Source organism: Lepidochelys kempii, chromosome 10, assembly GCF_965140265.1.
Source record: "Lepidochelys kempii isolate rLepKem1 chromosome 10, rLepKem1.hap2, whole genome shotgun sequence".
Classification (NCBI taxonomy): domain Eukaryota; kingdom Metazoa; phylum Chordata; order Testudines; family Cheloniidae; genus Lepidochelys; species Lepidochelys kempii.
Window position 1 is genome coordinate 9,082,714 of NC_133265.1, and position 26,390 is coordinate 9,109,103.

The 26,390-nt window shown below is 42.0% G+C and overlaps 1 protein-coding gene across 2 annotated transcripts; it reads right to left on the reverse strand.

Annotated features, from left to right (window-relative positions):
* Nucleotides 1–3,526: 3,526 nt before the first annotated feature.
* On the reverse strand, nucleotides 3,527–24,634 carry ARPC1A (actin related protein 2/3 complex subunit 1A). 2 transcript variants are annotated; one of them, XM_073361897.1, is made up of 11 exons: nucleotides 24,445–24,634; nucleotides 22,094–22,216; nucleotides 20,883–20,988; nucleotides 20,092–20,196; nucleotides 17,031–17,253; nucleotides 14,060–14,167; nucleotides 10,605–10,817; nucleotides 8,141–8,216; nucleotides 7,745–7,938; nucleotides 6,573–6,663; nucleotides 3,527–3,895 (listed from the first exon to the last, which is right to left on the reverse strand). In XM_073361897.1, exons 3-11 carry the CDS (start codon nucleotides 20,944–20,946, stop codon nucleotides 3,857–3,859), a joined length of 1,113 nt encoding a protein of 370 aa, XP_073217998.1. In that variant the 5' UTR covers nucleotides 20,947–20,988; nucleotides 22,094–22,216; nucleotides 24,445–24,634; the 3' UTR covers nucleotides 3,527–3,856. The 2 variants fall into 2 exon arrangements, with proteins under 2 accessions (XP_073217998.1, XP_073217997.1); XM_073361896.1 differs by lacking the exon at nucleotides 22,094–22,216 and having other exon boundaries at nucleotides 24,445–24,633.
* Nucleotides 24,635–26,390: the final 1,756 nt, after the last annotated feature.

Consider the following 26,390-nt stretch of genomic DNA (forward strand, 5'->3'; position numbering starts at 1 on the left):
AAGGTGCCAAAAGTCCTCCTGTTCTTTTTGCAAATACAGACTAACACGGCTGCTACTCTGAATACTAGCTTGTGGAGCTGAAAGTGAATTGAAAACAGAATTATTTGACAATGGTGCTAATTCTTCCCTGTAAGGAACCTCAAGACCAGCTGAAAAGAGGACAAGACTACAGTCGTATGCATCACTTGACTTATGATTTACCCGACATTCAATGGACAGCTTGCACAGATTTCCATTGCCAAGTCTCAGGAAGGCATACGCACAGTAATGATGTGAAATATTACACACACAGAATCTGTATGCTCATGACACCCGAGAAACCCCTCAATGACCTAAACCCAGCTCAGCATAGTGCAGACAACTAAGCAGGATGTAGACCTGACCGTACTGCTATTGTCCAATTGTCTTAAGCAGGATTGGAGTGAACACTGCTAGAAAACACAGTAAGATTGCTCGTTCCCATAGAATTAAGATGGCAGCTATGAGTTTCATTTTTTAGGACTATAGCTGTCTAAGCCCTTGTCTACACTACAAACTTATGTTGGTATAACTACATCGCTTCATCACTTGACCAAACCCCCGGTGTAGACAGCGCTGTGTCTCCCATCAACATAGCCACCGCCGCTCGGGAAGCTTTCCTGTCGGCTGCCACAAAGGGCTACAGCTGCGCCATAAGTGTAGACAAGCCCTAAGACGCCACTGACCAAACTGGGTGCGTAGTCTGGTACTGAAGCTGGCCAGCACCTGCTAGCTGATTCTTACCAAAGCAAGATACAAAGAACTCCCCTTGGCCTCCTTAAAAGGTGGGAAACCAGGGCAAGGAGACTGCTTGACTCAGCCAGGCACTGTACAGACCTTCAGTTTGGTTTAAGGGAGAGGAAAGATGGTCATGTGGTAAACGCAAAGGGTACAGGAAGCGCTATTCCGGATGAGACCAAGGGTCCCCATCTCTGAGAGTTGCCTCAATGGGATGCTGCAGAGCAAGGAGCAAGAAATCCTGCACTGGACCAGCATAACACAACTTGCCTATAGGAGAAGTTTATTCTTCATCCCAAGCAGCTGTCAGTTGAATTATGCCTTAAAGAATGTTGTTTTATATCCCTTAACTTCATAATTTTATCCTTTCTTAATCTAACTGTGAATGTTTTCATTACCCATAAGCGTTTAATCCATTTTGAATCCCACTAAGCTTCTGGCATACACATTTTTGTGGCGATAAGTCACACAGCTTGTGTTATGTCAAGGAGTTTGGAAATTGCTGATTTTTGCAGTTTTGTGTTATGCCTTCTCCGTTTGGAATTTGCTGGTTTTGCCTTTTTTGTACTATGGACAACAGAGTTCAGTTTCCCTTCTGTAGACCCCTTTATTTCTCATGCCTCCATTCTACCCTCCTCTGCATTAAACACGCCCACTTTTCACTCTTCCATCAGATGTGTCTCTCTTTCTGCCTCGACTCATTCTTGCCACCTATTTCTGAATCCATTTCTGTTAGTCTTTTTGAGACGGGAATAAAAAATTTCAAAAGCATCCACAAAACTTGGGTGGGGAACTAACTACCATTGACTTCAAACGAGACTTAGACATTTCTGAAAAGTTTACCCTGGGTGACCAGAATTCAGCAGTATTTGAGACATTCCATTATGGTGCGTAATAGTTCTAATATTTTCTATCCTATTCCTACCTGATTATTTATTATTTTTGACTGCCACTAGTCTACCCCTGAGCAGGGCTCTCCTTACAGTGATGCTTAGTTCTTTTTTCTGAGTTGTTTCAATTAACTTAGGTCCCCGCAATATGTAGTAGTGGTTCCAATATTCCTCTGCAGGGCATATAGCAATAACAAATTTTAACTGTCAGAGTGCTCCCCCATGCTCCCAGCTGAGAAAGGTTCCTCCGGAGTTTCTCAGTCTTCTCTAGTCTTGAGGAGCCAAAATAACTGTCATCTGACTGCTCCCCCCCTTTTCCAGATGATGAACATATGCACCACTGGTCCAAATATAGAACCTTGGGGCATTCCAGTGTTACATTTTTGCCATGTTTGGAATGGACCATTTGTTATCCTAAGCTGTTTCAAAAACAGTTTCTTATTCATGACAGTACATTCCCTGATTCCATCACAATCTTAATGTCTCTAATAGCTTCTTGTGACAGGTTGTAGCCAGGGGGATATTTTCCTACCTCTGAAACAGACTTGTATACAAGAGGGAGATACTACCTATGCAATAGCAGCATAAGAGGGTTAATTCACTACTGTTTCAGGTACACACAGCCTCACATGGAACATACAAGGAAATGCCATGTATTATTACGGATGAAATCAGTCCGCTACTTTGCAGATCATGGCACTAGATGGTGAATGAGAGGTCTGTTTCAGCCCCATTGATTCTATGCTCTTCAGATGAAGAAAAAACTGCAAAATGGTGACTTCCCTCCCCCCACTCCTGGAAACCAGAAACAGATGGGGAATCGGAAAATAATCATTTTTCTGTGTTTCACATACATCTTACCTGAAAAAAAAGATGGGTCTTGGAGTTGCGGGTAGCTTGTTTTTTAGACATGCAAGAGAGACCCAATGCCTTTTGGGCTCCCTCTCACCCTCCTTTTCAAACCATTCAAAGGGGAGCAATAAGTAGTGTATCAAGTTACATGCTGGTTTCAGAGGAAGTGGTAAATATAGCCAGTGGTTTTTTTCCCTCTCTTTCTTCATTTCTTGTGTTTAAAATGCAACACTCAAACATGAGCGGCAATGCAAACTGCCCATAGCCAGATAATCCCCTCTAATGCACTGTCAACCTCAATGCATAAAGTAAGATTTGACAGTCATCTTACATGGCCATATGGACAGAGTTATTCATAACTGTGTCTATGAGTTATCAGGGGGTCAGAAATGAACTCCAGCAAGTATGACTGGTCCAACATTACTTTTTAAGTCTCTGGAGAAACTGGTCTATGCTCTCTGTGCTGCTAAACAAACTGCACTCCTCCAGCGATCATGGTAAAATAGAATTTTATACACCATGCCTAGAAGGTCATGGTCTCACTTGTCCTACTAGACTCTAGCTCAGTATTAATTATGCTTCATTTCCAGTATGTAGTCTCCATCCCATATCATAGATACTTTGAGCTAATGCTATTTGAGAAGGTGCTCAGTGCAAGCCTCAAAGCATTACAGATAATCCTGGTCATTTAATTTGCCTTTAGCGAACCAAGTCTGAGCTGATAATGAGAGTACTTTCAGTTTTAATTTGTTACTATTAGTCTTTGTTAACTGCTAAAGCAGACAGGACTAATCACTCTGGAAATAATCATTGAGACAAGTCTCCCTCATCATTCCAGCTTTCCATGACCAGGCTCTTCCTTCAGAAGAAGTCTGGTTGGATTTATCCTCACTCTTGAGCTTGTGAAGAGCTTTCAGCTGAGAAGACAAACTTCCTCCCCTTGATACAGGAGGGCACATTAAAGGTTTTTTCCTTTCCCATGCACTCACTACTGATTAGATCATCATTAACAAGGAAAAAACTACAAACACATTCTGTATCTTTTATTTCTAGCAGACAATTTACATAAAATTCCCCTTTTAAGTTAGTGATCCATAACTTCCTGCAATATACTACTAACGGAGCAGCTTTGGTAAAGAATTGAATGAAACAACCAATCAAAACGAAAGAGACACAACCACAGCTGATTTTGAAACCAACACATTTCACCAAGTATGTATTTAAAAGAAAATCTGCCAAGCCATATCTTCTCAGTGCTTCCAAATGATCCAGCTTACTCATCCCTTTTCAGGTCTGTGTGGATGCTGGAGATGCATGCTGTCAAGCAGTCTGTCATGCTAGATAATGGAGATCCATCTTTACATGATTCGTAGACCTTGGATAGAGGACTCTAAGGTCTTGAGAGAGAAAACATTTATTAGTAAGTACTACAGTATCTTGTGTCAAACACAGTCAACCCCTACCTCAAAACTAAGTGATAGAACAAAACAGATGAAACATGAGACAGGTCCAGCTCCCTAACTTGGCCCAAACACTGGTTGGGGCTGGTACGTGCTACCAGATTATAAAGCAACCAACTGTTCTCTTACAAAAACTGTGTACAGTATACCACCAGAGTTACAAACTGACTGGTCAACCATGCACCTCATTTGGAAACAGAAGTATGCAATCAGGCAGCAGCAGAGATGGGAAAAAATAAATAAAAAAAGCAAATACAGTGCAGTACAGTGTTAAACATAAACTACTAAAAAATAAAGGGAACACTTCTGCATCGTAAAGTTTAAAGCTGTATTAAGTCAATGTTCAGTTGTAAACGTTTGAAAGAACAACCATAACGTTTTCTTAGAGTTAGGACCAACCTCCATTCCTGAGGTTCTACTGTATTCCGGAGCTCAACAGAAGAGTCGGGGGGGTCTACAGAGACACCTGCTGGCCAATCTGCACCAACACATGCAATCTGGTCTGGAGGAAATTCTGAGACTTTGCGTCGAGAATAGGGCACGCATAGGTGTACATATGGAAAAATAGCTTTCACAAAGTTGGATCCTTAGATCCTAATTATATCCCAATTATGGTTGGGGTTTTTAAAGCACCAAGTAGGGCACCCTGCCATAGGAGTGTCAAGCGGTACTCTGTGAGGTCTTGTGCTGGAATTTTGAACTATAAATCCTAGTTTCCAGGATGAATGACCTAGTCTGTTTTGACATCAAGATGAACCTAGTAAAAAGTCAGCCTAGAATCATTTGCACATTTAAATCCATTTAGGCTTTTGGTTTGAACTTCCATGTATTTTGGACCTCATGTTAGATGCTTTTTTGCTACATTTAAAAAAATATAGTCAAGAAAGTCTCTGAACAGCCTGGGTGCTGCCAAGCTCAGTCCCTAAAAGATGGAGAAAAGGCAACAGTGGCCCAGGTGCACAAAGGTATTTAGGTTCCTAACTTCCATTGATTTCAATTGAAGTTATAAGCCTAAACACCTTTGTAGACCTGGGCCAGAGTCCCTTTCATTGATGCAGTGATGATTCTGGTCTCCTGAGCCAGCATGGTTGTGACTCAAAAAAAAAAAAAAAAGAGAAGAAGAAGAGGATTAACAGGATTCCTACACGGACCTAAATGATCCCATTAAAAAATTAGTCTGGATTAGTACCATCTGCTGAGCAAATACATCTGTGATTATGTTGAGTCTTGGATCTGTCCTCTCTAAAGAGTTCACTAACAGTCCTAAATATCCAGTCTAGATTCCCTAATGCGAATACAATTTACATTAGGGCTGAATCCCAGGTCCTGATGTCCAGAGATTAACAAGTCACAGACAGTTCACACATAAGGCTAAGATTTTGTCATGGTTATTTTCAGAAAAAAAAAAATCACAGACAGGTCACGGGCAATAAACAAAAATTCACAGAAGCCTGTGACCTGTCCCTGACTTTTACTAAAATGAGCTGTGACAAAATGGGGAATGGGGGAGCCAGCACCCACTGCTGCTGCTCAGAGCAGCTGGGAGCTGCAGCGGCCCTGCTGCCTGAGGAGGCCGGAGCTCCAGGACTTGCGGCTGGGAGCTGCGGGGCCCCCAGCTGCCGCTCAGAACTCCAGGTCCCCCGCTGCCTGCGGTGGCTGGGAGCTCCGGGGGCCGCCCTTCACGGATGGGAGCTCCCCGTGCCGGCTGAGAGGGCCCCGCCGCAGCTCAGAGCTCCAGGGCGGGGAGACGCCTGCAGGGGCCCCCCACAGCGGCTTGGCGCTCCAGACCAGCAGCTGGGAGCTGTGGGGCCTAAGCTCCCTGTAAGCAGCGCGGCCGCACAACAGCCTATTTAGCGCGGCACAGGTGCTCAGGGAACCCGCCCAGGGACCTGCCGGGGTGCCCCTCCCCTGGCCCCAACTCGGCCTGCGGCCCGGACCTGCTGGGGCCGGGTCAACGTGGCCCGGACTGGCCTGACCCATCCCAGAGCAGCCCAGCCCCAGCCTGGACCGGCTGGGGTAGAGACACCTATCCTGCAGCCCCAGCCCCAGAGCTCCCGTGGGGGGGGAGAGGCGCCTCTCCCCCCCAAGCCCCGTTGCTTCTCTCCCCGCTGTACCCTTGTGCACCCAACCCTCTGCCCCAGCCCTGAGCCCCTCATCCCTGGCCCACACCCCCTCATCCCCGGCCCCACCTCAGAGCCCACACCCCCATCCGGAGCCCTCACACCCCTGCACCTCAACCCTCTGCTCAAGCCATGAGCCCCCTCCCACACTCAAAACCCCTTGGCCCCACCCCCACCACACGAATTTTCTTATGTGCACCAACATGGAGGTGATGTGTCACACATCACCTCCATGTTGGTGCACATAAGAAAATTCTCTGCACACGGGTGGGAAAAATTAGAGGGAACATGGCGGGGTGAGGGAAGGGGACTGCCCTGCACAGTGGCTGGGAGCTGCGGGGGCCCCACAGCTGAGATCTCTAGGGCCCCCTGGCAGACAGCTCCAGCCCTGCAGCCCAGGGGCTGAAGCAGAAAATGTCACGGAGGTCTTTGGAAGTCACAGACTCCGTGACATAATTGTAGCCTTACTCATAAGCAAAGTAGTAAATACATACCTTGAAATCCCAGATGGTCATTGCTCCATCAATACCAGTGGTGCAGAACTTACGACAATCTCGCTTGTCTACCTCATAAATAGACACTTGGCTGAAAACAGAGAGTGACAGCTGTAAGCGAGCTCAGAATACCAGCGGGCCACAAACAGTGGAGACATGGTTAAGTAGACTTTAAAGCACTGGATATTACTGGCTTTGTAAGAACTGCAGAAGGTTCAATCCCTATTCTCCCATTGGAAGAGTGACGTGATTGTAATGTGTACTTTCCGCACGATTTTCAGTATGCCACTTGAGAAAGAATAAAGCAAGCATCATATTTGGAGGATGCCGGAGAGTCTGCTTGAAACCCCTCCATCTTTCATTGGTTGTGCTATCAAGTGAAGATTTCAAAACACAACCCCACCTCATGCATCTTCAAGGAGTAAGAATGGTGAAGTCTTTCTGCCAGTGTAAGAACTTGGTAAGCAGCCTCCAAGGCAGACCGGGAAGGTCATCCAGCACTATTATAAAAAGCTTATCATTTAAAGAGACCCCAACTTTACTTTAGAAGTGTTAGTGTATTTTGTGCACATGGAGTACTGGGGCAAACACAGAGGAACATCTCACATGATTAACTTGTATTCGCTCATTCCAGAAGAGTAATAAATACTGAAATAAATTTTTGAACATGAGGGTGCAAGGAGAATTAGTTTTTCAGGTGAATTCTGCTCACTGGATTTAGTGGCTTTGGTAAGTGTCAAGTCCTGGTTATACAGTGTCTGTTCAGGTCTGAATTATGAAACACATTAAACACAACTTTACCCAGAAGCAAAGGGAGATAACATGTGTAACTATCAATGTTAATGATTATCTTTTATCAGGTTCCAGACAAAACTGGAGCAATTAAATCTCCTTATTCAGGGCATCAGACAACAGCCGAAGGGGTCAGGAAGGAATTCCATATCTCCCTTTCCAACAGCTAACATCTATGCACAAAATTGCTAAATTGGCCAGGTCCCTGGGGCAAAGCATTCTTGCCTTTCTATGAAACACCACGAATAAGCAACTGTCAGTGAAAGGGTAAGTTTTCTGATAAGGGAAATCCAAGGTTGAAGGGTCTCAGATATGTCCTGGAATATATAAGGTGCAAGGGAGCTCTCCTTGTCACATGTCCTGAGCGCTGTGGCACTCACGTGATGCTGTTTTGATGCAGCGTCTCCAATGCAGTGTTACGATCCTCTGTAGTGGCTCTCTTGTCCATGTTGCGGAAGCGTTCCATGGCAGAAATATTGCGCTGAATGCTCTGCTTTGGAATGTCTAGTTTGGAAACGAAGGTTAGCGAGCCACGATCATCACAGTTAAAGAGCATTGGGCAGCAATCATGGCCCTGCAACAAGACATCATTAAGGCAAAAAAAATCTAGCTAATTAAGAGCAGCACCTTTGCTTTTTATACCGCACTCTGCTGCAGAACAGCTCATGCTGGTGCTTCTGAAGAGGTATTTTATTATTGACTAACTTCACAATGTAGTGCTTCAATGAGAGGATAACACATACAACATTCTACAAGGGGAAAGAAGAGACACTTACAGCTGCCACAACGCTGTTCTCAGAGACAAATGACACACTCAAGAATGGGAGGTACTCTGTTTTCAGCTGTGAAACCCTAGACACAAGAACAATTGTTAAAGAAGGGACTCACTGAAACCTCTTATCTTTTGTTTCAAGAGAATACGACAAAAGGGCCCATTCTCAGACAGTGCTCCTAGTACACAAGCTCGTATAGCCCAATTACTGTAATATGCTGCCTTCAAGTGATCCAAGTAGATTGTGACTTACATGAAAGTAATTATAGCTTAGTGCAAATGCCCTGTGAAATCTGTTTTTATTTTAAATCCTGTGCCACGTCCCCAAGAAATTAAAGAAGAGACAATAGTCAATGTTTATAAAAATTCTACAGTAATTTATACTGTGCTGCTGAGCAGGCAGCAGAGGGAGCCATTAACCAGAAAAAAGAACAGGAGTACTCGTGGCACCTACAGAGAAGGTGGAAGTTGCCATACAAAGTGTAAGAGGCAAATTAGTTAAGATGCGCATCAGCAGGAGGAAAAAAAAAAACACTTTTCTAGTGATAATCAAGATGGCCCATTTAGACAGTTGACAAGAAGGTGTGAGGATACTTAACATGGGGAAATAGATTCAATGTGTGTAATGACCCAGCCACTCCCAGTCTCTATTCAAACCCAAGTTAATGGTATCTAGTTTGCATATTAATTCAAGCTCAGCAGTTTGAGTCTGTTTTTGAAGCTTTTCTGTTGCAGAATTGCCACCCTTAAGCCTTTTACTGAGTGGCCAGAGAGGCTGAAGTGTTCTCCTACCGGTTTTTGAACGTTATGATTCCTGATGTCAGATTTGTGTCCCTTTATTCTTTTGCGTAGAGACTGTCAGATTTGGCCAATGTACATGGCAGAGGGGCATTGCTGGCACCTGACGGCATATATCACATTGGTAGATGTGCAGGTGAACGAGCCCCTGATGGCGTGGCTAATGTGATTAGGTCCTATTATGGTGTCACTTGAATAAATATGTGGACAGAATTGGCATTGGGCTTTGTTGCAAGGATAAGTTCCTGGGTTAGTGTTTTTGTTGTGTGGTTGCTGGAGAGTATTTGCTTCAGGTTGAGGGGCTGTCTGTAAGCGAGGACTGGTCTGTCTCCCACGATCTGTGAGAGTGAGGGATCATTTTTCAGGACAGGTTGTAAATCTTTGATGATGCGTTGGAGAGGTTTTAGTTGGGGGCTGAAGGTGACAGCTAGTGGCGTTCTGTTATCTTCTTTGTTGGGCCTGTCCTGTAGTAAGTGACTTCTGGGTACTCTTCTGGCTCTGTCAATCTGTTTTTTCACTTCAGCAGGTGGGTATTGTAGTCTCTAAGGTGCCACAAGAACTCCTGTTCTTTTTACAGATACAGACTAACACGGCTGCTACTCCTAAACCAGTCATTAACCAGAAAACTATTCCTGGCTATATGCTGACCTTATAGAGCATTCTGTACACAAGTGATGACACACATTTAAAAAGATTACACATTCCAGCAATACTGATAGTTACCAATTTGGGCCTTTTCTGCTTGATAAGACAAAAAGTGAGGTCTCTATAAGGTTACAAAAATAACGTAAAACACTCCAGTACTTAAAGTACTTGGCTGCATCCTTTTAAGATACAATAGCTGGGCATTTATATCAATACTAAATGATCTCATCATTCTAGTTATTACAACAATACTAAGGGAATTAACGAACAGGCCAGGATTTCAAAGATCATCTGTATTATTTAATGATCTCTCTCTAGCTAAGTATACATTCTGCATTTCTCACCAGATCTGTGTGTGTCACAATTAAACACAGCTGTGCTCAGATGGCCCTCTCCTCTCCCTACATCCCTGGAACAATGTCACCTCTCCCCATTCCCAAGAGAAGAGAGGTTGTACTTGTATACTGTGTTTAAATCAGGAGAAGGGGGGAGGGCGGGGGAGTACAGGAGGGTAGTACAATATTTCTACCATGGTTGGAGGATATAATTTAAAACCTTGCAACAAGTAAGATGGTAAAGAGGACGGGTGTGGAATTGAGATTTCATGGAATAAACAGTTTATTCTCCAGTCCCTAGTTAACACTATCAAATCAGGTACTAGAGATGTAGAAGAACTGGACATGCTCTCACAGAAGTCTCCTGTAGCTATTCTACAGGAGAATGTAGTTTCCTAATAGCAGAACAAAACACATAGTTTCTAAAACAAAACTGTTCTTTCAAAAAACATTAATTTACTCCAGATTGGTCTTATTTATCCAAAATTTCCAAGAGCCAACTTGAATAGGCCTCAGAGACACAAGTCTTCTAAACTTTAAATGGACTGCTTGTACGAGCCGGACACAACACTCCTGGAAATACCAGCTTTGTTCTTCCTTTTTGCCAACACAACATTCCACATGCCATGCTTGCCCTTCCCTCCTAGTATCACAGGGCTAATAAATCACAAACAAAAAGAAAATACTTACATCATATTTTTTGAGGCATCAGCAACTGACACGGTACTATCATGGCTGACCCAGGCTAGGCGGTTACCACTGGCAGAAAAACTGACGCTGTGCACCCATCCCCCACTTCCAGCACCACCAAACTCTGACATCAGCTGCCCAAAGGGCATCTTTGAGCCCCATGGTGTGCTGGCTGGCTTTTCATCCACTTCCTTAATGTAAGCAGAAAACACTCTGCAAATAAAAAACATCAAAATGATAATGGAAAGAAAACCAGACACTTTAACTGCATAAAAATCTCACATTAGAGTCACCAGGACAGACGCTCCATTAATTATGCCATGCTAAAGCGCCATTTTTTGCGCTTCCTTTGACAGCAGACTTCTGTGTGCTGTGGGAAAACATCAGTACTCAGCAGCATTATGCATAAAACGTACACAGCCTTCTTCTTGCAAATGCAACCTTCTGTCTCTTTCCTTTTTGCCAGAGGCTGGCCATGGAAATGTATACTGCACTTACAAAAATCCTCTATTGCATTAAGATTTTTGTTTCTTCCTTTCACAGCACTAACAACCCTGACAATCAAAGCTAGGAGAGAATCTGAGAAGTGCAATATGTAATAGCCAGCTAACACAAATCCTTACAAAGATACCCATTCTCTAGATTGAGCTTTGGAAAGAGAGACTGTCACATTCAGACTAACTGCTGGAAGAGTGCATCAAAACATATTAAACGGTCACTATTTTTCTGCATCTCTTTTCCCAGCACAGCTATTTATCAAAATGTGTTAAATAAAAAGTCTCCCCATATAATCAGATTCCTTTTGCGAGATTCAGGAGTGGCACAATATGGCAACCATAACTGCTACCCTGGAAGTTATTATGATGTCACAGGCATAGGATTAACAGCAGCAGTTAATCCAGTGAGCAAGAATGTTCTTCCATTTGAACCACACCATAGTACAAATACTTAAACATTTCAGTAGAACAGCAGCAGTGATCAACTGATCATGCTCAAGATCAAAAATGCAGAGGAATTTTTTTTTTTTTAAAGTGAGTTTATGGGAATATTTTTTAAACTCTGCATGTGTGGGGCACATTGTTCCACATACGCTTTGAAGCACACACACGTCTTCAGTAAAGCAGACAAATATGGAACAGAAAAAAGGCCTTAACTGCATCTATGTTAATATGGCTACCAGAGAATTCTAAATTGTAAACATGAGTTCAACCAGCCTGGTCAGTTTAAAACAGAAGTTGGCAGAAGGACTGTGTGGTGTTGGTAGGCTTAAATTTAAGAGCCCTTTATAAGAATCCAGAAGGACATCTCAGTTAATATATGGAAATAGGACAAATGTTAAAAGCAGCAGAGTCTTTGATACAAGGCAAGAATAAATCAGTCCCACGTAGCAAGACGACTGGGAGATGACTGGTGATTGAAGAAAGCTTTTCATTTGCTGAGATTTCTTTCTGAACCATTCAATTTTTAGAACTAAAGCCATCTCTCTGCTTGAAAGTCTCCACATTCAAAGAGCACTAGAATATGGCCTTTATTTCCAGTGACGTTGTTCCAGCTACAGTATAAAAAACTCCCCTACATAGTGCTTGTAGCTATACTCTAAGAGAGAGATAAAGTTAAAGGAAGAGGTCCTATGGATTATCAAAGCCAGCCATCTTAAATCCAATTAAATAACTATCAACCAGCAGCACCTCTTGCCCGGATTTTTATCAGCACAACTCCTGCTTGTTGAAGTGATGTACACTGCTAGCTACTACTGATTTTGGCCATTTAATAACTTTTCAGAACCAGCTATCGGTACAGATGTGCTAAAAGCCCAGTTGTCTTTATAACCTCTAGTATATAACTGAACATTCGCCTGGAAAAAGAATTCCAGAGATCTGTATTCACCCTTCAGCAGAGAAAGACATTTCTCCTAACATTCAGAAATAGGTTATTCGCAGGCAATAAAAGTAAGATTTGGAAATGTGAACTGAGATGGACATTTCTTCCTCTGACACATCTTCATAAAGAACTGTTCCTCTCTCTGATCAGAGTTGTAATTGGTATTAAATGGTCCATCCTGCAATGCAAACTTTAAATAATAAATGCCTCCTAAATATTGTAATAGAAAGATTCACATTTCAGAATGGACCATTTCCAGTGGAATGAAATGCAGGGCAGAACAAGTTTTCCAGTAGGAAGTACATGAAACGAGAATATTAATCTTCCATGAATCATTGTTCTGTTCTAAGGAAATCCTGGGAACTTGATTCAACCTATGTTTGGGAATTTCTTGCATATCCATATCTTCAATAAGATTCTTCAATAAGGGATGATTAGACACAACAAGGCATTATAAGGTAATCAATTCCAGCTTCTCAGCAGCAGTCAAAAGAAAAACCTTGCATGAGATTCTCTCCACATAAGAGGTGTTAGAGAAAAATACCAGGACAAAAAAAAATTACAAGTCCAAAGAAACTGACATTAATATAAAAAAACCTCACATTTAAACAGCACCTTTCATCTCACAGGGTTGCAAAATGCTTTAAAAACCATATACAGAAGGAACCTTTCACACAACTCAAATGCAGTCTCTTCTGGAGGGGTGAAAGAACAGTTCACAAAAGTCAACTGTTTAGGGCATGAAGTGAAGATATATACCCTATCCAATTTAAACAAAGTGGGCTTTGGTCAGAACACCTCTCCTCATGTGAAAAGTGCCATGAGATATCAAATGACCAAGTGCTCCAGACTTCAGATTTACATCTTATTTTAGACGAGGAAATGTAATGTTTGAGCCTAGCATTTATACTAGTAGACATTTTGAGTACACAGACCTTATTTTTAAGCCTAAATACTTCCCCTGAAGCATAAAGCAAAATCCTACATTTATTTTAAGCAGAAGGAAGGGAAATTCTCGCTACTGTGCAAAGCAAAAGTGTTTAAAATAAAAAAAGAATATAGTGAAACCACCATGTAGAAAATTACCTATCTGGGCCCAGATCCTGCAAGCTGAGCCACATGGATGGACCAGTGCACTGCACCCCATGACTCCATAGCAGGAATCTATCTGCACTGAGCAGCTGCCAAGTCTTCCAACCTCATGCTAACAATGGCCAAAGGTCTGTTTCACATAAAATATGGTGCTTGACAGGCTTTGATTTCATATTAGGAGCAGCATGGAACTGACCATTAGGTACCTGCACAGCTGAAGCAGTATTAATAAGTAAACACTGCTTTATGAAAGTAACACTGACTTTTTAGTGGATACATGCTAAAAATCCAAAGCCCTGTGTACATGTGTAGTGGCACAGATTCAGTAGTCTTTCAAGGCTTTATTTTATTTTTCTAAATAAATACATTAGTACGTGATGGGTTGCTATTTTGACAATGTACACAGGATTAGCACATTCTTACTGCTGACTGATTTAAAACAGTAACCCAAATCAACTTGCAAATGCTTTATTTACTCTCACCTGCATTTGAAGTCACAGGATCCTGCAGCCAGCAAGACATTATTGGGGTGCCAGTCCAGACTTAGGACAGTGGAGCGAATAGGCTTTTTAATGTGTTTGCTCACCCACCTAAAATACCAGGAAATAAAACGCATTTACTGAGAACCATTTGCTTACCATTAAAGCGCCAAATATCCCGCAGTATATGACTCCAACACATCAAATCTCAGTGCAAGTGACTGGAAACATTCCAACTTGACATGTAAAGGAAGAGAAGACTGAAGTACAGATGGCCCATTCAATCATCATTACTGTTAAATCTGCCCCTATCATGGAATCATAGAATATCAGGGTTGGAAGGGACCTCAGGAGGTCATCTAGTCCAACCCTTTGCTCAAAGCAGGACCAATCCCCAATTTTTGCCCTAGATCCCTAAATGGTCCCCTCAAGGATTGAACTCACAACCCTGGGTTTAGTAGGCCAATGCTCAAATCACTGAGCTCTCTCTTTCCCCCCTGACTCCCCCTGTCCCAATTCTCACCACAAAATAAATGGTTCTAGACATCATGGATGGAACTCCAGCCCTCTTATTACCCCACAGTGACAGTACATTAAAATGCAACACTTGTAATATACACCTCTATTCTATCAGATATATGCATTCTCTTTACTTTTCAGCTAGCGCTATGTAGGTTTTTGAGACATTGAACAGCTGAACTTTTTAGAGAAGAATTCAACTAGTTATTCTCTTTTTGCTCCTTTCTTCTACCTTACTCCATCTAGTCGAGATTTTGTAAATTCATTTCAGAAAGTACTGATGATTGCAAAACCTCCAATACAATTCATGAATCTCAAGGGGCTGTGAGCTCTGTCAGCCAGGCATCAACAATTAAAACAAAGAAACTACTATTCTGATCAGATAAGCATTTGGGTCCTATGCCCTTTTGAAATCAATTTTTGGAAACACTTTAATATACCAGATTGACTACTCTGACCTTGAGCTCATTAACTTGATTTTGATGCTGTCATTTTCCTCTTTTATATGCCCCAAGAACAAGAAAACATTGCAGAATCATAATACTAAGTTGAGCAGTATTATTTTCTTTGTACAACATTCTGAATGCATGTTTTTTTGCAGCGAGCTTTAAAGTGTTTTCTGCAGCTTATCAACTTTTCTGTTCTTTATATTTTATGGTAAAATTTATGAAAGTTTTATAAACTCATATTGCATGGAAATTTTCACAGGTTATTCAGAAGATTACAAAATACAGATCAATTAAATGCCGCATTTAAGCCACAAATAACAGCAATAGCAAAACAAAGCTTTTTCCATCTAAATATTGTGACTTGGGAGCAAGTTCTTAGCCTGTAACTGAATAAAAAGGACTCTCTAAAGATGGAGGATTATGCAAATAAGGACGAGGTACCATTCAGTCCATGTTTGTAAATCTATCTTAAAATGCAATGTTTTCTAGCGCGCCCAAATGCTGTGGCTTTGGCCTAGTGTAAATGCTAATGAAAAGTCGCATGTGTCTCCCTAATCTTGTAAGAGACACAGAAGTGCTAATGGTTATACATTGTTTGATGCTGTCAGGTTCAAGTATGGTCACCCACTCCATTTCTGAGTGTCTGGTAGACCACTTGTTACTTTTAATAAATCTCTTCTGTTTGGTGTGTAAAGAAAGTTCTTCGCTTATGCAATACATTTGTTTTGAATGGTTATGTTTCAGATGGTATATGACTAAAAAATAAAAACTACAGAAACCTGTGAAACTCTCTCCTTTCGGGGAATTTCAGGGTATTTTGTTTTATCCATACCAGGCAGTTGGACCCTGCCGTGTGTGCGTGTGCGCATAGAGAGCCTGCCCCGCAATCACCCTACAATGGTCCCTCATCAAATGGGTCTGGTTCCCCTCTCTGGGCCAGGCCACAGTGCTATTTGCTCAAATTTAGCCAAAATGCCTTCCCTACGCCCCATGATGATGGAGTAACTGGGCCAAACCTGAGCCGTGCCATGACCATTTGATTTCATATTTGGGAAAGATATGGGGCTCCATTTCTGAAGCCCTATACAACATTTACCCAAACCACTTCAGAATCTTGGTGAATTAGTATTGAGATGGTTTGTGTGTCAACCACAAAGACTATTATACCAAAAAACCTATTCGGTAAATGAGTCAAGTCCCAGGCGATAGTTATAAAAGAAATTCAGGCACTTTTGAAAGATGTAGGAGAAGAAAGAACACCAAATATTTGAGAAAAATCCATTAAACCTGTCAGAAATCAGGTAGTGGAGTATGAAAATAAAGGTTTAACTAGACGTACAGTAAAACCTCAGAGTTATGAGCACCAGAGTTGAAAACCATGAGTCAAACACATCTCATTTGGAACCGGACGTATGCAGTCAGCAGCAGAAAAATAAAAAAAGCAAACAGTACAATACTGTGTTCAACGTAAACTATTTAAAAAAAAGGGAAAGTTTAAAAAAAGATTTGAGAAGGTAAGGAAACTGTTTCTGTGCTTGTTTCATTTAAATTAAGATGGTTAAAAGCAGCATTTTTCTTCTACATAATAAAGTTTCAAAGCTGTATTAAATCAATGTTCAGTTGTAAGCTTTTGAAAGAATAAACCATAACGTTTTGTTCAGAGTTACAAACATTTTGGAGTTACGAACAACCTCCATTACTGCAGTGTTCATAGCTCTGAGGTTCTACTGTAAGTGTTAGAAATACATTTTCAGGGCACTGTCCAAGGATTTAGCTACATATTAATATTAATGAGAACTGCATGATTAAATCACATGAATAACATGTACCCTTTACAGCTTTGAAACTCTAAGAAAACCTCAGTAAAAAAGATAAAAACTCAGCAATTAAAGCACATCTATGGTCCATTAGCTGCATTTTAAAATACACTATGGAGTACAGAACCAAGACAATGTATTGCCTCATGGATTTGCCTTAATGGAAATCATCAAGTTTAAACTGCTCACCAGTCATTTTCAGACTCAAAGTAGCACACAGATATGAGTCGAGCTCCACTTCCTACAGCAAATTTATTCTCCAAAGGAGACCACTTCACAAAGGTGGCCGCGCGATTAATTCTCAGAATCACTAGAGTTGGCTTCCACACGCCGTCTTTCTGACTCCAGACGTAGGCATTGCGGTCTGCACCACAAGTTACAATGCGGTCACTCTTGGGAGCCCAATCAATACCTGCAATTTAGACCTTCTATTAATATCACATTTTCTTTCTTGTGAATCCCTGTTTACTGTATAGCAACCCAGAATGGAGACATCAGCTATTGCCCTTTGCCATGAAGACAGATACCAATGATGTCTTCAGCCACCACTCATTCCGTGACTATTGTAAAGCTTTACTGCTCCTGACTTCCCTCTCCAAATCCCTCTTACTGATAGATTTTATTGGAACATAGACTGTGTGATAAGGAAGACTGCTTTGAAAGCTCACCCATTTGTAGCAGAATGGCTACCGCCCTCTTCCTCCACCCCCTCTTCTGGATCCCAATTCTGATTTCTGCAAGAAGCTTATTACTTCAATAGCTAAAGACGCAGTACTTCTAAAACTTCGCCTAAACTCCTAGCACAGTTGTTTACTTTGCTGCGCCAAACTACACAGTCATGGCCTAAAACTTTAGACAGTAGTAGTTTTTAGCTTTGTTCTTTCTAACATTTCTATCAGTTTTTATGTAGGAATACAATATTTATGTCTGTGTCATGCAGACTTACGCTGTGCCATCAGCCAAAAATACATCAATGTCAATGCAAAGCAGCAAATAAATGTCAGAAAAAAATAGTATAAAACATCCCTTTGACAAGCTTGCCGCAGCTTTCTGTCTTTCCTATGCAATGATGGATGTTCTCAACTGGAAATATTCAGAACAGAGTTATTTCCTATTTCTTTCCTCAGCAGCTTTCTTTTTGAGTCAGTCTGCTATCATTAGTCTCCCCCTGCCCCAAAAATATATGTAGGCCTTCCATAACATCACTACTCTAGTACTGAAAAAAAAATTCCTTGAGCATGCCAATTAAAAAAAAAAAAAACATGGAAGATTCAAAAATAGAATTACAGTGGAAAAATATGGCAGAATCTGATACCTAATATTTTTAGATGCAACGTTTATTCTACAATTCCTTTCTGGCCTATTATAAAAATAGGTTTCTTAATGTTAAAATACCGCAAGTGTCAAGACTTGGTAAGCTTTAAACACCGCATGGCACCTGGCATTTTCAAGTGGCAGTGGTATGCAACATTGACTTCTGTAATGAACACCAAAATGTTGCCCAATTAGGTGATGTATGTCTTCTTGCTAGTGGCAACAGGTGCAACTAAAATGCTGAGGAACACCTTTGGGGATGACAAGTCTTTTGTACATTCAACCAGGCTAAGCGGTTAGGTCAGCATGCAAGAGTGTAAACTGCTGTGCTTGCCAACGAGGAGCAGGTAAGTTTGGCAAAGTTCCCACAAAACCTTGTAGTACAAGCAGAGGCTTCTGTCCATTTAGTGGACTGATATCAGCCCACAATACTGGTGGACAGGGCAAATGTTGATTTTAACTAGTTTCCTTTGTTAGAGAATAGAAACCTTTTCAAAAAAGCACCAAGTAATTTTGTTTAAAAGGCTAATGCAGGACACTCCCATTTTATACACACTACCGGGGTGACTCATGTTTTGGTAATCTTACCATTCCTACATTTTAATTTTGGATCCTGAAAATTATATTATTAACTAAGCTTCTGTGTTAAAGCCAGGGACCCGTGAATTCCAAGAATTCACACAAGTGGAATTTACCCCAGAATTGTGCATCAGTATCTAAGCTTTAGTTAACAAAGATTTCTAGCCATTATGGTTGCAAAGAAAGTGTTAAAATATAAAATGAGTAAAACCCATGCAGTGGTATGTCTTCCTGAATCTGTAGACAGCCTGAAACAATAACTCACAGATGTGAACAGTACCATTTATCTCCAGTGAGTGTTCACTCTGAAACCAAAACATGGTAACTTAAAAGTGAGCACTGTATATCTCTACCACATCTCCCTGGATGCCAAAATCCTCAACGTCCTGCTACCCAGCCACCAAAACCCACAACGTTTTCCCTCACTAATACAAATACAATACTGAATTCTCAATACAGACATATGAGAGACAGTACAAACTGTAAATGCAAAAACAGATTAAAATAAACTGGATTTTATCATTAAAGAATACTGTATTGTTATATTAATTAACTCCCCCCCCCCCAACTTTTAAAATTAAACTCAGCTGCTGCAGAATTTCTATTCTGGCACGAAAACCAAGACCTTGCTGTAGAAATGAGTACTAGATTTTCCCAGAATACAAAGGACTTTTGGTAAAACTGTTTTGCATTATCTTCCTTTTCACGTTTTATCTTGTAAAACGGAGTCCTGAAGACCCTGTCCCATCACCGGGGTTTATAATGGCAACCCACTGCTCTTTACACAAAGACACACTGTATTACAAGCATATCAAAGAGGAGAAAGGAAGAGATTAACTGATGCCAACCTGCTTAAACACAAACTGCTTGTTTAATCCCCAGCAAATATATCTATAGATATCAAAAGCCACATACCAGTATAGCAGAGTCATATATACTTGCTGAAGTTTGCTTACTAAAACTAGCAATAAAGATGGAACGCAAAGTATGACCAGAGAAAAATCATGACAAAATTGGCTTATTTGAAAAGTGGAAAAAATTATTCCTGCTCTCTCAGTAAAGATTGTTTTTAAAGTCACAGGAACAGGACACTACTACTTTTTACAGTCTTGAACTTAATATGGTAGCTACTCAATGGAAGTGTTTGGAAAACAATGCTTTGCTTCCCCGCATTTGCTTTATGTGGTCCAGGAAAATACTGCAAAGCTCAACATAAAGTGAGAGTGCCAACCTATACAAAGGTTGGATCATCTATTCATCACTTACAGATTTCTTACTCTGTTTGTCAGACTGCTTCTTAAAAGCACGCTGAATCACTTTCTATAACTATGTTGTCAAACTCTGCATATTCACTTACCTGTAATGTGTCCATTGTGTTCCTTCAGCTCATGAGCTTTTACCCACTGGTTCCCACTCTTCTTATAGATGTGAACTTCATGGTTATTAGGGCTAATGGCAATCTCTGGCAAAGGGAATGAATCCATTAGTAAGTGAGATTAATTTTTATGACAAAAGCTTTAGAACAGCATATCTTTCCGAATCAAGTCTGTATTTTTCAGTTTCAAAATGCGTACACAGGTGGATACAATCTCATTGGGAATGCAGAGTCTGGACTAAAGAGACTTAATCCCAAAGTCCAGAACACATTGTAGGGCATTTCTTATCTGGAGAAGCTGTGAAGAACTTTAGAGCTGTATGATGTTCAGTATTCAGTCTCCAAAGAAGAAAAGAGATTCTGAAAATGGGTGGGGAGAAACTAGGGTACAAAAAAGGCTGGATTTGGGGCATGGAAAAGAGGGTTAAGAGCGAGGGTAACGGGAAGTCATGTTGCAAGTGATGATGCCCACTTCAATCAAGTTTTTTTGCTTTTGGGCACTGCAGCTAAACACTTCTAAGACTCTAGTTTCCTGTATACCCAATGTCCTAGTACGGAATTTCGAAGACTATCACTATTACAGCACATTTTGCCGTTTTTAGGGGAACGCTCAGTGAGGAGCACTAGGTATTTGATATGGTCTTGTAATTGTTGCTGTACTGGATTGTTTTCTTCTTTTCAAAGTTCTGGGTCACCTTTCTGTAAGTATATGGTTCTGTAGCATGTACAAAATACCAATCAAAGGGGAAAAAGATAATTAATTTGGTACTTACGAGTACGATCTCTGTTCCAGGCATGGCAGGTGATTGGTTCTAATAAAAACTGATGTAGAGACATTCTGAATAAAGGATATTCTTAGTGTTTTAACCAGTGAAAAAACTGAAAGGAATAAGAGTTGAAAAATCAATGCTTTAAATTTTATAATTACACAAAGCTATAGTCTTAGGCATTACTTACTAGGGTTGTTTCAGTCAAATACTATAGCATATTTACACAACATCATAACTAGTTCAACAACAGTATAGATGCCTACAAAGGTCACCTTTGCTATCTCATGATTTTATAAAGCACCCATTCACTATGGTATGCAGACTTATTTTGTCTTCTCATTCTTAAAACAGCTAATTGCAAATTATCGCTTCTTAGTGTTTCTTCACACATACGAGTGAGACAGGCTTTCCCTGACTTATGAAAAGTCTTCTAACAAAGCTAAATAATTCTACATAGATATAGAATGTTGCTTTTTAAAAAGCTCTCTATTTAGAGGGATATTTCAATAAACTGATCAAAGTCCCCTGCAATATCAAGGCTCAATGGCAGCATTAAGATGATTCCAGGAATATTTTTTTTTAAATGTTGAAAGTGTCATTTTAATATTAATGACACACATTCCACTGAAACTTAATTACAGTCTACTGACACATTTGTTATGTGATAAATTATTCACTTGGTTAATCCCAAAAAGAAATTACTTCTAATTAGCTATACATTTTTGGATTACAGAATTTTTTCATGAAAACTGAACACTAAAACATAAAAATATTCTAATCTGTAAATATACTATTTTAAAAAAGTTTAGTATTCCATAATTCGTATCTGCATTAAAACATATGCCACCGGGTTCTGCAACCAAAGTTGTGTTAGTGAGTAACCACACAACTGTATAATATAGTACAATCTGAGACTCTATACGTTTCACCCGCACAGCTGTCAAAAGTATAAAGACGCTGCAGCATAAATGGGTGGAAGATAACACTGCAGCAGTTTAAAAACACCTGTAGTCATCAAACTATATACAGCTCAGTACATATAATTTGTATTTGCCAATCCCCACACATATGCCTACTAAATTTCATATCCAAGGATCAATTTATAATAGTCCAGGAAAAAGCTTTTTTCCTACATGCATCTAAAAGAAAAAAACAAACACAGTGATGTCATTCTAAAACACACACACCCATTATAATCTGAAATTACAACATACCCAAGTATGGCCATGTTAGCCGAGGGTGGAGATTGCAAGGCAAGGTAGGAATTCAGATGCAAACAGGAAATGAACAGAACCCAACAGAAACTCAGGAGCGAATGGAAGATGAGCAACTCCTTACTGAATTTAGCAAATGGAATCACAGTAGTTTAACAAATGATACAGCATTCCACCACCAATATTTTTGGAGACTTTTTTTTTTTTTTAAACTTAAGTACTGTCCCCACGTCGTTACCTTACACTTAAGGAAACAAATACAATTATATATCAGCGTACTTCTTCTTAAAGTGCATTTTGAGAAAAACAGTATTTAAACTTTTAACTAAGGTCAAGGTGATATAATTTTAAACTGACACCTGATTGCTTGTTCTTCTAACACCCATATTTGGGTAAATCAAATAAATCTCCTATTATTGGAGAGGTTTTATCCGGTCCTACCAAAGTGTTATGTCATCGTTTCCTTAATTAAAAGGGATTTGAGTTACCTCTGACCTGGAACAGCCATGGTTTGAGATTCCATTTGTTAATCTAAGCAAAATGCCTGTAACTTCTTTTTATCATCTTCTTGTTTTAGTGCACGCCAACACTCAGTGGTAGTAAATTTCCATATACAGGAAAAATTGAAGAGATGTTCCACCAACAAGGATGGCTCAGCCCTTTCTACTCTTTCAGAAATAAAATGTAGAAAATTTTCCAAAATCCAAAGAGTATAGTTATTTCAAAACACGGTTTCTAACACAATCCTGCTACTTTCCCACACAAGCGCTACATGTTGGGGACACACTCCAGTCATTATAACATCTAGTCCACAGATTTTACTTCTAAGCGTCACACTAAACAGCAAATTGGTATCAAAAATAGATGCTCATACATGAAAACAGCTCTAGTTCACCTTAGAAAGGTTCCCCCATATCCAGTATTAACCTAAAATGCCCATTCCGTGAATCTAGATAAAAGGTATCATCCATTCTTTCCAAATGACTGGGTTTCTCTAGTGCAATAATGGTATTAATAAAACAGACATTAGATCTCCCTTCAGCTTTATAAAGCGACAGTATTCTGTTTTGGAGGACCAACTAATCACTACAGAGCAATGCTGGGGACAGATGTTCTCAAAAATGAATACCTCTCAGCCACACATTTGATAACTGCACTATCCTTTTCCTAACCTTCATTTTTAAGAGAGTCAAAAAAAATCAGTACAATTTTCAGTCAAACCATCCCTAATCACCAAACAGCTCATTGCAGGACAAAGACTCTAATCCATACTTTAGTGAAGTCGGCCCTTTGATATTACTGATAGGTATTCAGTGCAGTTCTCAATCATCAATATCTTCAACTCTCCCTGCCAGACCAACCTGAGAATCCCCCACAGGAAATAGATAGCCCCAGTTAACCTTGTTATCTAGGTACTTGGCCTACTATATCTAATTAATTTACAGCTGCAGAGTAATAATCCTTGCTTTGCAGTATCAAGACGGGAATTTTATCTTTCTGTACAGTACCAGCTTCCTTTTTCATGGGTGGCAGGGAGGGGAGCGAGATAATGGGGTGAAGAAGGGGTGTTAGGCTGCTCTCATTCCCTAACCAAGACAGGCTGAACATGTTATGGGGCTATCCCCAACACACACATAGCAGGAATACTGCCCCAGAATCCCGATACAGCGCTAAAAAGGCAGAGATTTTTTTTAACCCCCATCCATCTCCTTTCAGATCACAATAAATCATCTGCAACATCGGGAAGGGAAGCTAAGTGTCTGCAGTTCACCGCCTCCTGCTACTGTCATCCCCTCCGAATCGGTCTGGGTTGCTCCGGCGCGGGGCTAGCTCCTTACAGCCGGGGCGGCCGGCCCAGGCTGCCGCCCGCCTTCTAAACAGAGGCGCCGTTTCCGACCCCGGCCCAGGCTGTCACGACTGGGGCGCGGGGCTCGCCCTAGACCTTGGAGGGCCGGCAGGAGGGGCTCTGGCGGGCCCCTGCCCCCGCCCGGCCGCTCTCAGATGTGTGGGGAGCCCCGCACGTCGCTGGGTAGGAGGGATCAGCCCCAGGCGGGGACACGGCGGTGGCGCGGGGACGGAACCGTGCCGTGCCCCCCCCCGCGAGGGGTGAGCGGCTGCTCTCGCCGCCGGCCCCCCCCCGGTTCTAGGAACAGCCGGACACCCCCCCTTCACCCCGCCCCCCGGTGCGGAGAATGGGTGGGGAGGGGTTCCCGCCCCCCGGCGTGAGGGAAGGGGGCGGGGCCCAGGTACCCCCCACCCGCTGAGGGGAGGGGCCCAGGAAGGGCCGAGCCCCCCCGGGGGGGGGGGGGGAGATGAAGGGCCCGGGGTCCCCAGGCGGGCCCGGCACTTACCTGGGGGGAGGGGAGGAGGCAGCGGAGCGGGACTCGCGGACTCTGGTCAGTCAACGCGACTCCGCTCCGGGCGGCGAGAGAGGGAGCGGCCGGCGGGGCCCGGCACTGACAAGCGATCCAGGAAACAGCCTCCGAGTCTGCGCCCGGGCCGGGAGCCGCTCCTCTCACTGCGCCTGCGCACACAATCGGGGCGGGGTGAGTTCCTGCCCCTACGCTTGCCTGCGCACGGGCCGGGAGCGGCTCCTCACTCTGCGCCTGCGCGTAGAACCGAAGCGGGTTGAGGTGCGAGCTCTTCTACACAATGGCGGGGGTCGGGGGGGGGGCAGGAGGAGGAGATAGGATGGGGCATGCGCAGTGTCGCCAGCTTGAAGGGGAGAGCTGTACATGCGCAGTGATCAGTCCTGAAGGGGAAAGTTACACATGCGTACTGCTGTTGGTTAGTGGTTCTGTGCAGAGCTAGTCCCTGAGGTGTCTCCCGAGGGTGGGGCTCAGCTGCGCGCTGTGGTTTGTGGCAGCACCTGTCAGTTAAGCAGGATGTGGCTGATCCAGCAGCTGGGTGGGAATTCTGACCTCCTTTGTCAAGTGCTTTGAGATCTACTGATGAAAAGAGCTGTGTAAAAGCTAGGGAGTAATGTTATAAATCAAATCGGGCTGTCATAGTTACCCCTATTCTACAGATGGGAAAACTGAGGCACAAAGGGGTTAAGTGACTTGCCCAAGTTCATCTAGTGGGCCAGTGGCGGAGCAAGAGTAGAACTCAGCTCTCCAGAGTCCCGGTCTCGTGTTCTATCCTCTAGGTAACACCATCGTATTTATAAAAGGCAGCACTTGTAAAACTGGCAACGTAGTACAGAAAGGACAAGTCTGAGTGGAGCGATGGGAAGATTAGAGCGATTCTTTGCAATATGCAATCACTGGAGTTCTTATTGGTCTGCTTATAAAACTAGTTGAGTTGTACAGATTAAAGATATGTAACTAGGTCAACTAAATATTACATAACGGGATTGAAATTGCATTTAAATACAGTATTACATTTACAAAATGATTTTCACTGGCAGATGGGTGAAAGCAGCTGAGCCAGATACGTTACAGAGCAGCCGTGTTCTGCAGGAGCTCTGCAGGAGCTCGGAGATTTTAAATGCAAAAATACGAAGGCCTTGTCTACAATAAAGGTTTCCAGGAATCTCCCACTTCGGCTCCAGCTGTATCACTGCTGTAGCTGTGCAAGTTCCAGGGCAGACAGGCTGCCAGCAGTTTCACCATCACACAGAACCATAGAATCATAGAATCTCAGGGTTGGCAGGGACCTCAGGAGGTCATCTAGTCCCACCCACTGCTCAAAGCAGGACCAATCCCCAATTTTTGCCCCAGATCCCTAAATGGCCCCCTCAAGGATTGAACTCAGAACCCTGGGCTGGAGTAGAAGACTTAGTAGTGAAAAGGTCAGTGACCAATCTACACGAACACTTCGCTAACAGTGGTGGAACTCCACTAATATGACAGCAACAGTGGGAGATTTTCAGAAGAACCTAACTATAGATGAAGTTTGCCTTAAGGTATTAAGAAAAAAATGACGGGACATAGTTTCAGAATGCAGACAACTGCAAAATATGTGCAGGCATGTGCAAAGAGATAACTGCGAGTGCACAACATGAATTTGGGATTCAAAATAGGTAATTAAACACAAATGCATTTGTGGGTGAAAGTATCTATTTTCGAAGTGCAAGGTAGGCTCCGACATTTGAAAATTTGTCACTTTCAGGCATAGGGATTTTTTCCAAGATGCACTTGCTTAAGACTTCAGTACAGCATCCACCTAAGTTATAATAATTTTTCAAAATCAGTTTTCATAACCAATATTAGAGCTGTCTGACTTAGCAAAGGCATTATATTGATCTCAAATAGCTACACTGGATGTATTGAAGTTTTAAAATTTGTGATTCTTA